Here is a 13,582-nt window from a genome sequence, read left to right as displayed (position 1 = left end):
TGTACCAATGACGAAAATATAAACTAATCAGTAACCTGAAAAGCACGCAGAATTTATGACTTTTATACCACACACCAGGTTGATGACCTGATGGTTCTCCATGTTCTTGGACTTTCATGCTTGGACAGTGAGCACTCACCCAGTCACACATGGTTGGCTAGCAAACATTTACCTGCCTCTGTGCCATCCTGAGGATTCATTAGCAAGCACGGGGGAAGAGAACGAAACCAGTCACCAATCACAAGAAAAACATACCCTTCACTGGGAAAGAGGGTTTTGGACTAATACAAACTTCTCGCAGAGGAAATTTTTGCAGGACAATAGAGATCCAGAGTCCACATTTTCTTTTTTCACTTCTGTAGCAAAAACTTGGCTGAATAGAGATGGACTGGAGCAGCTGCACTTCCATCGCTTTAGTGTTCATCCTGACTTTTCTATCCATTTTGAAAATGGGAGGTTTCTGGAATAACCACCGGAGAAAGAATTTTCCCCCGGGACCAAGAGCATTGCCTATCATTGGAAATCTGCATTTGTTTGATTTGAAGAGACCCTACAGGACTTATCTACAGGTAGGCATTATCTTTTCTATGGGTCCCATAATTGCACATATCACCAAACCCCATAGCCCGAGATGTCAGAGAGTTTTCCCTATTGCACCCAATGTGCTGCATCCCCACATGACCCTTAGCAAGATTTCCTCTTTACCGTAATACTTTCTCTGTGCAACTTCATGCATCTAGGTTTCGGCCTTAAAGAACTCTTAAATTAATAACAAGTGCTCACCTTGTGTTTTTGGTAATTTTGAGAAAAAGGTAACTGAATAAGGAGTGATTTTTGATATGTGGTCTAACTCCCTCCACCTTCCACTGATCGATGTGTCTGGGGTTGCGACTGCAGCTTCCTACAGTTGCTGATTAAGCATCTCTTCTCATCTCCCTTTACTCCTTTCTTCCCAAAAGCTGAAAATAACTATATACTCTTAATATTAAGGGCCAACGGTTGCCAGAATATAGAGCAAAGATCTAAGCAAATCAAGGTAATAAATCTTTTGGTTTTCTTCTAGTGCTTTCTTTACCTAATTTTTTGTAGGACTTCCCTGATTTTGAGTCAGAAGACTTCTATGAACCTGTTGCTTTCTTAGAGTATTTTTCTACTCAGTCATTGAAATTGCACGTCCTCCTTGCTGATGATTTTAAAAGGGATATTTTCACCTATATATCTGTATGTACGTTACATCCACAAATCAAAAGACTGCTCAGATGCAGTATCTGGAAAATCACTGTAACTATCCAATGCAGCCTAATTGTGTTGGAAAAAGCAAGCTCCATCTCTTTTCAGAGCCAACAGAACCAACACGTCTCTGCTGTAATTCACTGAATCCATTCTAATGGAGGAGGTTGGTTCTCCGACATGAGCTCAGCTCGCGGTTTAATATTCACACGCTCTCAGTGTGTAAACGCAACTGGAGACCAAAGCATTGGAAAGTCCTTACCGGAGAACACTCTGTGAAAAGATCATATTCTGCCACAGCTACAGCAGTCTGGGGTAAAAGTATCACCATCACAGAAGCTACTTTAATTCAGACACACGTCTGCTATGTTATTTCATATAGTTGGCTGGACTTGCTTACCACATGCTGAACATTTTGCATATCGATGCTAAATAGTTGATTTCTGTTTCTCCGTGCAAACACACTAGAAAATAAGTGCAGTCAGGAAAACCCCCTCCTATCGTCAGGAGAATCAGGAACACTGAGATGTATGAAAATAAATCTGCCTGTACAAGCTAAAAAGGTACAAGCTTAGGCCAAACATCGTCTCTGAGACAGATTCATGGTGGGTGTAGTCATATATAAAAGTGAGAATTTACCTAATGCTAGATCCTGGCCCGGAAACACACTGGGTTTTTTTTACAATAGTGGTAGCAAAGGTTTGAGCAGGTTTAGCTGATAAAAAAAAAAAGGAAACACAATATAGAGATCAGTGTGAAAAAAAAAAAGTAAAAAATTGAATTTACAGGGGGTTCCTGAGGGAAGTCAGAGCTGTCAGCTCAATCCTTGACTGACGTGGGGTTTCAGCCATTGACATTTCTTCATAGGTCAGCACAATGGGACTCCACTCCAGACTGTCATTTAGTCATTAAACATCACAATGTCCAGCACTTTCACATTATTTAAATCAATTCTCTTTCTCTGTACTTAGGAAAACATTTAACATTTTAGTAACTGAGAGGCAGGACAGGAAAATAAGCACTGAAAAGGTGGTGAATTTCTTTGTAAGCTGTAAAAGCTGTAAATGGCTGTTTTCTTTTGACAGCTGTCAAAAGTATACGGTCCAGTCTTCAGTGTTCAGATGGGGCAAAGGAAAATAGTAGTGATTTCTGGGTATGAGACAGTGAAGGAAGCTCTCGTAAACCAGGCTGACGCGTTTTCAGAGAGACCCAAAATCCCAATCTTTGAAGATTTGACTAGAGGAAATGGTAAGTTGGATTTATTTTTCCTTATCAGCTTGACTTATTCAAAAAGTGTTTTCCTTCAGATGAAGCAGAAGCTGCACATCACTTTGGATCAGAGACCATATAAGGCATTGGAAATAAGGAGCAATTTCATTGCCTTCTGTGTATTTGAAACTACTCACAGTGACAACAAAACAACTGTAACTCTAACAATAACCACAGCAACAGATAATGGATAGTGTCACACTTTCAGGATCTCAAAAACGGGCATGCATGTCAGGGACAGCATTTTTAGCTCTCATGATATGGCTGTGGACTGCTGTTGCTTTGGGCTTATCATAGAGCCTCCTTTTCCTGAAATGAGTATTATACCGCTGCTTCTCATTTCAAGTGGTGAACAGTGTTTTTAAAAACTGAATGTGACAATAGAAAGGAATACATACAGAACTGGGGATTTATTTTAATAAGGGAAATGCTGTATGCTGAGCTGGGTTTCCAAATGAGAATTTCACACCCAAACTTCATTCTAATTTTGCATGAGAGTTTCATATTTACATCTCTAAAGACCCCTGGACAAATTCAGGAATAATTCTGTGAACTTTTTTAACAGTTACATCTTTTGATCACATTATTGCATGTAAGCTTTCTTTACACCTTATTTTTTTTTCCTTGAAAAAATATAACTAAAGTCATTAGTTACATGGCATAACAATTTCAATGAAAAAACTGATTGAGGAGGTTACAGGTTTCTCCTGCAATCATAGGAGACATGAGATCTCAGTTCAATTCCAATTCCAAAATATGACAATCAGCAGTTTGAACTTGAATTTCCAATGCCCTCATTCTTTCGGTGACAACTGTCTCTCAGAGATATATATTCTTCTTAAGATTTGATTAAATACCTCTTAAATAGTTTATCCTCTTTTTATCTATGCAATAAACCTATCATTAAGGCCTGAAAATACTTAAGGGAAAGTTGGGTTTTTTTCCTCAGCCAGATGTAATTTAACTTGTTTTAAAAGTGACTGCTACTAAATATCTACATTATTTGTCTATAAATTAGTTATTGAAAATCTTCTGCCTCTTTGACATGTTCTCTTTGTGTCAGGGATTGTTTTTGCCCATGGCGAGAACTGGAAGGTGATGCGAAGATTTACTCTCACAACCTTACGAGACTTTGGGATGGGGAAAAGGGTCATTGAGGACCGCATTGTGGAGGAGTACGGGTATCTGGCAGACACCATTGCATCACAAGAAGGTCAGTAGATGATTCATTCTTCAAACCTCTAAGGTTTTTTTCAAGTACCCAGAGGCTTGCCAGTCACCTTCCCAAGTTCTGATCTTTTTGAGAAATGTCCTTCAGTCTGAACCAATTTGATGAATTTGGCTCCTCTGGCATTTTTGTGTCTTGGCATGGTATTCTATCATTGGATAATAATCAATAGCAATCAATCATAACAAATAAATAACAATAATTAGTATTAAATTTACGATTACAAATGACATCTCTTGCCACAATGTAATAGATTCTTTTGTCCATTGTATAGGAAAGCCCTTTGATGCTAGTAAAATAATTAATGCAGCAGTTGCTAACATAATTGTGTCAATATTACTTGGAAAACGATTTGACTACAAAGACTCCAGATTTGTGAGACTTCTACATTTGACCAATGAAAGCATGAGGCTTGCTGGGAAACCTTTGGTTACGGTAACGATAACAATGTTTATGGTGCTGTTCCACTGGATGCCATAGGAACATGGTAATACTGATGGTCACTTGTTTCTATTGAACTGAAGAATCTGAGACTCTGCAAGATAAGAGGTTTGCAAGCACTTCCTGGGGCAAAGCAAAGCTTGAAAAGCCATCTGGGAATCTTGAAGCCAACAAGCAAACCCCTAATCTCTCATCCTTGTGCTATAGTTTGAAGACTGCTAAACCTGAACTGAAAAAAAAAAATCAGACTCTATTTCACATTGCTCTATGCTATTTTCTCCCTTCTTGCGATTGAATTGTTTGCAGAGTTCCGAGGTGAACCAGATGTAGAAAATAATCCAATTCATATAAAAAAAAATAGAGAGAAATCAAGAGATTTCAGAGAATTTAATTTTCTGTGAGATAACTTCCCTAGTCAAGTATCTTGTTCAGGCGCACAGATGCTTGTGTTGGCCCAGTAGAGTCTGGTATGAGGAAAGGAGCACCTGGGAAGAGAGCACAACAAGGCTTGTTTTTTTCTGGCAGCAGTGCTGGCCAAGATGCCCAGTGAATCGATCTTTAGGAAAAGCAATGGGGCCTTGTAAGCTGATACCTCTCGGGGAAGGAAGAGCACTGAGTGCCCTCCCTGCTCTTCCCACTCCACTTGGTAACTCATGATACCACGAGGTGGGTCTACGCTTCCAGCTTATAAACCATGAAAGGACTGCCAGGACAATTTTTCCAGACAGAAGTAGGCTAGAAGAATTAGTGTGAAGGCAGCAGCAACTCCTTTCCCAGAGCACAAAAAAAGCTCAGAGCTAATTATACATCAGGAAAGAGGTATGAGGCTCCTTAGAGATGATAGTGGGAATAAGGTTGATGTTGCCAGAGCTATTGCTCCTCCCTTGGCCCACTCCCAAGGTTCGTGGTGGGAAAAGGACAGTCAGGACCATGCTACATGAATTAATTCTGTAAACACAGCTTTCTGCCAGACACTTTTTTCTGAGAAAGCAGAGATTTGTCTGTGCACGTACACACTGCAGAGTGCATGAACAGCAAGCACATCGTTCCCCCAAAATATGGTTCACCCCTATTAAAGTGACCAGGCAATACAGTACACTCTCTCAGAACATGGGTCAGGGAGAAGCTATAGGGTATGTGGTCTACCTGTACGAGGAGCCCTGATACAAAATATATTTTCCTATGCTTCTAGAACACTGAAATGTCTCAATGACTAATAAATACTTTCTGATACTCACATGCAATGCTGCCACAAAAAAAGATTTATTTCTGTCCTTTTAGGCTTTGAAACAGAAAGAAAAATTAGCAGAAGAGCTGGCCAAAACAAAGGTTGATAGGCAACATTTCCATCTCCCTGGTAGCAAGTTGCAGATGTTCGTCTGACATTTACATTACTCCTGCAAAATGGTGTGTTCCCCACACATTGGGGCTGAGAAGTTTCCTTGTATTCAGTGGTCCTTAATGGATTTTCTACTATGAATCCATCCAGTCACTTTTTCATGTTCTAAAGAACCAAATATTAATGTTAAGTCTTTGGGTTTTGTATCTGCAAAATAGGCACAATATCATTCATTTGTTTTTGTAGTGTTTTCAGATCTCTGACCAGTAAGTTCTCTCTAACATCTTTCACTCTTGTAGATGTACAACATCTTCCCATACCTTGGATTCCTCCTAAAGGCTAATAAGACTCTTCTCCAAAACAGAGATGAATTCCATGCTTATGTACAAGTTACTTTTGTAGAACATCTCAAAACCCTGGACAAAAATGATCAAAGAAGTTTTATTGATGCTTTCCTGGTTAAACAGCAGGAGGTAACTGAATATTTTTTCATTCTTTCCAACTTTTATGGTTATATGAAGACATTTACAATTTCCTTTCAGTCCTTATAACTATGGTTATATTTCTTTAGGGAATCCATCTTTGACAAAACACAGATAATGAACTGGTAGAGTTGAACAGATATTTCACTCTTTTGCAGTTCCAATGCCTTTTAATCAGCAAATGTTTACTCTTATTTACACTTTCTCAATACATTGACAGAGGCTGTATCTTTTTATCTGCTCTGTCGGTTGTCCTTGCCCTTCTGGCTCTTTCAAAAACATAATGCATTACAGAACAAAAGTGCTACCTGGGCTTTACTGGGGTCCTTATTTGGGGTCTCTGATATATCTGGGTTACCTTTGCCATGAAGAAACCAGCTCTTTCTGCTGCTGGCCCCGTAAACGCAGAGATCATGCAAAACATAGAACCTCAATCAACACTCTTGGCCAGGTACAAGACCAAAGCTCTTATTTGTCTTTCATGCTTTTTTAAAATATAGGATTTATTTTTTAGTAAATGTTTAGCTACATAAATTGCATTTTCACGCTGAAAGCCTTAAGTTTTCATCTTTTTTTTCCTCAACCACTTCTTTCAGGAGAAATCCACTACCAATGGGTATTTCCATAATGGCAACTTGCTAAGCTTGGTGAGCAATTTGTTTACTGCTGGTGTTGAGACAATTTCCACCACGCTAAAATGGAGCTTTCTGCTGATGCTGAAGTACCCTGAAATTCAGAGTAAGTGGTTTTATGACAGATGCCGTCACACTCAGTGCATTAGGAACTGAACGGGAACCTGGAGGGTCAATATATCTGTTAATACACTACGTTACAGAAAGCCAAGATTTCCAGCTAATTATTGTCTAGGTATCGCTGTGCCCTGTGGTTCAGACCCAGTGAAGGGCATGATATTCAGCCTATCAGTAGATTATAAACAGAGTTTATTTGGGCCAGGTCCTTCACTCAGTAAAATCTCATTAATTAAAAACAAAAGCGCTGTCCTGTGTTGGCCAATCAAATTGTTCCAGGTTTCCCTCTAGAAACAGGTTTTTGATAAACCAAAGGCCTGTGCAGATGTTAAATGGATGGTACAAAGGCTTTAAATATCTGAGAAGATTCCTGGAATTGCTCTTTGCCTGACATTTCCATTCTAGGTTATGGCACAGGGTTATTAGGAGTCAAGTGGGGTTTTTGATACACCTCTTGGTCAGAGCAAGAAACTTCAAGCAGAAGAGAGAGCAGAAAAAATACATGTCTTTAGGTTTCATATTGGTAAAGAAATAATCAAACACTGTAGTTCTGTCCACCTCCCATTATTTCTGAAAGGAAAAAGAGATATGGGGAGAATTTATGCTTTTCACTCAAGGTCTTTTGTACCTTCAGTAAAGCACAGTATGTCTCAGGGATGAACGAGCCCTTGTCTCTTTCTTATAGTTGATTCTTTCCTCAGGAAAGGTCCAAGAAGAGATAGAGCGAGTGATAGGGTCAAATTCCCCACGGATTGAGCATCGAACTCAGATGCCATATACGGATGCTGTCATCCATGAAATTCAGAGATTTGCAAATATCCTGCCATTGGATTTGCCTCACGAGACTGCTGCAGATGTCACTCTCAAAGGCTATTTCATTCCCAAGGTGAGATGTCTACAGGATTATTTCTTTTAGCATTTAGGGCAGTGATCGTCCCCCTGTACTCAGCACTGGTGTGGCCCCACCTCGAGTACTGTGTTCAGTTTTGGGCCAGTCACTACAGAAAAGACATTGAGGTGCCGGAGCCTGTCCAGAGAAGGGCAACAGAGCTGGTGAGGGGTCTGGAGAACAAGTCTTCTGCAGAGCGGCCAAGGGAACTCGAATTGTTTAGCCTGGAGAAGAGGAGGCTGAGGGGAGACCATATCACTCTCTACAACTACCTGAAAGGAGGGTGTAGCCAGGTGGGGGTCGGTCTCTTCTCCCAAGTAACAAGAGACAGGACAAGAGGAAACAGCCTCAAGTTGCACCAGGGGACATTGAGGATGAACATCAGGAAACATTTCTTCACTGAAAGGGTTATCAAGCACTGGAACAGGCTGCCCAGGGAAGTGGTTGAGTCCCCATCCCTGGAGGTATTTAAAAGATGCGTAGACATAGTGCTGTGGGACATGGTTTAGAAGTGGTGGTTGGACTCAATGATCTTAAAGGTCCTTTCCAACCTAGACAATTCTATGATTCCATAATTCTATGATTCTTCTGTCTCAAACGTGGTTAATGTGATAAACATATTCACTCTAATGAAGTCACGTAACAGCAGTCAGAATAATGTCTTTCTCCAGACTGACAATCTTGAAGTTTTATTGCTACTACTGCCACTGCATTATTTGTACACAGATTAATTCCACTGTCTTATTTTGCAGGGAACCTACATCATCCCCTTACTGACCTCTGTCCTGAAAGACAAATCACAGTGGGAGAAACCAGACATGTTCTATCCTGAGCACTTTCTTGACGCCAATGGAAAATTTGTGAAGAAAGACGCTTTCATGCCTTTTTCAGCAGGTATCTTCTCTTTTCCATTTACTATTGTTGCAAATACATATATTAGACAAAAACTACTTGTACCAGCATTTTTTTCGTTACTGAAGCCTGACCTCCACACTGTCTCTTTCTTGGGATAATTTCATAGTCCATATTTCACAGATTCCTCAGGACACACCTCTGACAAGAAAGAGTACTCACAAATGTCTGCTAATTCCTCCGGCCTCTGGAAGATATCAGTTTCTCACTTTGTATTCAGTGATTACAAACAAGAATTTGTAGTGCCTTCTTAAAGAGGAGGGAGGTTTTCAGCAATTTCCATGATGGTTTAGAGAACACATTTCTGCGTTATAATCTGTAGCCCACAACTGCTCTATGGCCTGGGCGGCTTTGTCTCTGACGCAGCTGCATTGTCTATGACCACACACAAAGCACACAGGATAGGCGGCTTCTGTGTCTTTCTGGGGGAACCACGTTGGGTTTTTGCACGCCCCTTTTAAAAAATCATGAATAATGTCGTCTGGGATCAAGATTTCATATACTGTGCCAACAAATAGAAGTTGCCTTATATAAACCCCCAAATTCTGTATAAAATCAAAGGACAGAAAAGGGTTGCCTTTTGAGCCATCCACGGAGCGTGGCGTTCACCTAAGCTGACACACCTGCACCATTTGCCAAAGGGTGGGAGACTCTGACCCCTGTGATGATTGCACCTTCTCTGGCGTTTCTCCTGCTTTCCAGGTTCTGCCATTGCTCAATTAAGTTCCTATTTGTCGGTCTCTGGCTAATTTGTCTATCATATCCACAACACTCTGCACTTTTTAGAGACCCTATTTGTGTATTTTTAATTCTGCACGAACTTTGAATAAGGTTTTCTCTTGTCATTCTCACCATCCAACATACAGTAAATAATTTTTTTTTTCTATAAAAGGGCTTACAGCACTTCTAATTCACAGACCTTCTTTTTCAGATTTAAATCTAGATGTCCTAGCTGAAAGCACATCAAGGGAGTGTCAGGACTGAGCCTTCCCTGGAGGGCTTATTTCATAGCACAGCCAGGCAAACACTCTTCCATTCTCTTTCTGTCATACAAGGGAGTTAAAATCAAATCTTGGTTCAGGTCTTTCCTACTTCTGGCCTTGAATCACCACGCTCTGATTAAGGCAGTTTGCAAGCTGCTGAATTTGACCAGGATTGAGAAAAATTCATATTCACAGTGCTTTTGAAGAAAGTCTTATATTAGGGGCTCCACAGAATAACTCCACCACCTTCCTCCTCAGTCCCACTCTAGCCAGCATGCGTGAGTCTCTGACAAAAATTAATATAAAAAATTGCATGTGGCAAGACTAATAGAGCCAAAGTCTAGACTAAGCCAGCCAAAGTTGGTCTGGGATCCAAAAACTGAATCAAGTAGAGGAAAAACCTGAAAATGAAGAAAAATACAAATTTTATTGAAAACTGGAATTAAGGAATTCAGATTGCATTTCCATACATTTCTCCCCAAATGCAAGCATTTAGACAAAGGAAAAGAGAAGTAAAATCACCAGGTGGCTTTGTTATCATACCTCTGAAGACCCAATATCCCCTCTCTCAAATGTTTCTTGTACTAAATAGACTTTTAAGAGCTACTGTGTTCTTAGCTAGGATATGGCATTTGATATAGACATTTGATAGGATATTGGCATTTGAAGTGTTCTGGATTCCTACTGATCTTCCTCAGAATAAGAGCTGCTCAGAGGTTTTTATTTCTTCCAACTATTGAAGAACCAGCTCCCACTGACTCTCTTACCGACATTCTGCATTTCATTCCAGGGCGGAGGATCTGTGCCGGTGAGACTCTTGCCAAAATGGAGCTCTTCCTCTTCTTCACCAGCCTCCTGCAGAGGTTCACCTTCCACCCTCCCCCTGGAGTCTCTATCTCAGACCTGGACCTCAGCCCTGCTATTTCATTTAATGTCATCCCCAAACCCTATAAAATGTGTGCTGTAACACGTTCCTAGAGCTCTGATCAGCATCAGTTTGTTTAAAAAGTGTTTAAAATTGCTTTTTCATTATACCGGTCTTCTTAATTCTTTGGCCAAAATAATTTACATTACACCTCAATGAAGGTTTCCTGTACTTCTAAAACAAAGCGGTGTTCTTTTATTTTTTATTTAATGGGAGAGGGCTGAAGTGGACCAGAAGTGTGGACTAATTGATGAGTCATGGATCAACCTATAAGATCATCTAATCTGGGATAAATAACAGAGACCCTCAGCTTTCACATTCTTGCTTCAATTTTCACTTGGTAACGTCTGTTTGGTGAAAGCATATCCCCCAAAAGCACTCCCAAGTCTGTGTTTCTCCAAAGACACATATGGACCATGAAGCTTTGCCCAGCTTGTACTATCCTGCTTAAAGATAAGCACTGCAGAGCCTCTGTGGTGAATATGGGATGTTCAGAGCTTCAGGTCTTCAGAACAGAAGGGTTGTTAGGTTGTTTGTCAGGTGGATGGGTTTGAAGCTGGGTTGGGTATACCGATGTTCCCCAATGCCTCATTGCGGCTTCTCCCCTTGGCTCTTCTCCCCAGTCCTTCCCCTGTTCAGGAGCATTCAATCCCCGCTTCTGCCTGAGCAGTAATCAGTGCTGACCCTCTGCGGTTTGCCACAAAGCTCAGCTTTTCTTAGGTTGGCTCTTTCACTTTGCATTAGAAGGACAATATTCCCTGTTCTGCCATTTCTCCTGAGAGTAGGTGATGAAGCAAGACATTCATTTCTTCTCCTAAAGTTGACACTCCTCTGAACATTCCCTTTTGTTTACCTCATTCCTTTGGTTTGGGAGGGTTCGTATCGACAATTCTTGGTTTAGAAGTGATTTTGTCAGGGCAGGTTAATGGTTGGTCTTGATGATCTTAAAGGTCCTTTCCAACCTCAGCGATTCTATGATTCTGTGATTCTCCATATGCCTTTTTCTCCTTAGCCAAACAAGATTCCGATCATTAGGCTGCAAATAATTAAACAATTGGGAGGAGATTGAATCCATTTTAAAGTTGATATACAGAGCACAATTCATTTGTTTTAAGCCCAAGCCTCTAACACCATTTTAGATACCCTCAGATCTTTTGCTTGGCCTTCAGCTGCCAAGCTGGAGGGACAGGTCCTGTGCTGTAAAAGCCTCGTGTGCATGTTTCAGATAATGTAGATACTTCAAACATCTGTGAGTGTTCAACTGTAGACTACTATATAGAGACTAATGATTAAAGACTCAAAAATGAAAATAATATGAGAATCCAAAAATAGCATGAGTGGTTGCCTCATTTTTATTTTCAGGAGCAAATCTGCCCTCCTCTTGAATTCTTCTAATGTAATAATTTCCTTTTAATTTTAAGGAAATTTTTTACAAAGGAGTAGTAAACTTCTAATTTAGATCTGTTTATTTTAGTTTCTGGATTCACAAAGATGCTAGATAGAAAGGAAATTTAGCCTGAAGTTTTCATTTTTTTTCTGAATTTCAGGAGGCAAGGAATTTTAAAACTCATGTCTCTCCTACTTCCAATGCAGGCTGCAGAGCAGGTGCAGGCGAAAACCTCGCCAACGTGGACCTCTTCCTGTTCTTTACAAGACTCCTGCTAAAGTTTATGTTTTTTCCTAGCCCTGGAGCATCCATTTCAGGTCTGGATGCAGCAAGGTGCACTGGCCTTTCAGTAGATTTGATTGTCTCCACTTCCAGTAGAGCACAGACCAGAAAAGCAATGCAGAAGAATGGTCAAACTTACTAGACACAATAGGAGAATACTCCTACATATCTTCATGGTGCTCATTGAGCTGGATATCCTCATCTTGTTATCCCCTCTGAAGCTCCAACTGCACCAACCGTACATCCTCATCATTGGGTACCATTTTGTATGTCAGGGGAACAACTTTAAAAAAATGGATCTCCTGCAGTGGAAGTTGTAGCAGTCCAGATCCTCACAGCCTCTCTTGCTATTTAATCCAGGGCTCCTGTGAGAAAAACTAATGTCACTTACAGGACATTTCCATTGTACTCTTATGCGTGTCTGTCTCCTGAGCTATGTTTGCACTTGGAGAAGGTGATGGTTTTCATCAGTTAGCTGATATCTGTGAAAATTACAAATTAATTAGCTTTGCCCGGAATAAAATTACCGGGAAAGAAATTCTCTGCCCCTGAATTTTAAATGTTAAAAACTTTTCTGAAAATATGGGAGGGTTCCACTGAAGGCAAGGTTTGAAAAAGGGAATCACTGTAGGAAAGGTATTAGAAGTTGGTGATCACATTCCATTTTCTGAAGCTATTCTTTCTCATGTCATCTAAGCACTCAAAACAAATCAGACATTTGCATTTCTTGCTCCTATTAACCTTTAAACAAAACACATTTATCCCAATAATATAAGAAATCCAAAATAACAAGAAGTCTTGCATTTGTCTTGTAAATAAAGATTCTGAAGCCATAGAAAGAGTGTGATAGTTGAAAGCATGATCGCAGCGCATCGCAGAGGTGGGAGGTGATATGAGTGCACTGTGTTTTCCTGAGAGAGTTTCTGTTTGTACAAAACAGCTAATCTTATCTAACCATCTTTGTACATATTGATTCACATGACCTCCATTAATCTACTATCTGAGGCTTTTCCACGTATTTATCTTCAAAGATAGAACCAGATCAAAATGGATTATTTAGTCTTTTTCCAGCTCTAACATTTCTGGAAAAAAAAAAAAAAACCAAAAAAAAAAAAACCAAAACAAAACAAAAAAAAACCACTCAGCTTAAACACTGTTTTTTCACCTGGGGATTTGGAGGCAAAATTATGAAAAGAATTTATTTTTTCGTGAGCGAAACAGGCCCCTGTACTTTACACTTCTTGCCAGCAGTCGCCACCAGCCCTGGAAAGGTTAAACCTCCATTTCTAGGTCTTTACTAATTCAGAAGATGACGGACATCTTCTGAAAGATGGCAATGCCAGACTGTGCATGAGTTATAGCACAGTTGCTTGAGGTGTGCAGACCAGCGGAATGAACATCACAGAAGCTGTAACCAGGAGACCCACACACTTCAGACAGTGGCAGAACCCAATTGTACTAGAAAC

At 40.2% G+C, this 13,582-nt stretch overlaps 1 protein-coding gene across 1 annotated transcript; it reads left to right on the top strand.

The window, feature by feature from the left end:
* Positions 1 to 383: 383 nt before the first annotated feature.
* LOC309670588 (cytochrome P450 2K1-like) lies at positions 384 to 10,500 on the top strand (the record flags this gene model as incomplete). Its single annotated transcript, XM_082481588.1, has 9 exons — positions 384 to 569; positions 2,316 to 2,478; positions 3,563 to 3,712; positions 4,002 to 4,162; positions 5,807 to 5,980; positions 6,586 to 6,727; positions 7,440 to 7,624; positions 8,380 to 8,521; positions 10,313 to 10,500. 9 exons carry the CDS (start codon positions 384 to 386, stop codon positions 10,498 to 10,500), a joined length of 1,491 nt encoding a protein of 496 aa, XP_082337714.1.
* Between the last annotated feature and the right edge of the window lie 3,082 nt (positions 10,501 to 13,582).

This window comes from Vanellus vanellus (assembly GCF_965231255.1).
Source record: "Vanellus vanellus genome assembly, chromosome: 3".
NCBI lineage: Eukaryota > Metazoa > Chordata > Aves > Charadriiformes > Charadriidae > Vanellus > Vanellus vanellus.
This window is presented reverse-complemented; position numbering and strand designations above follow the sequence as displayed.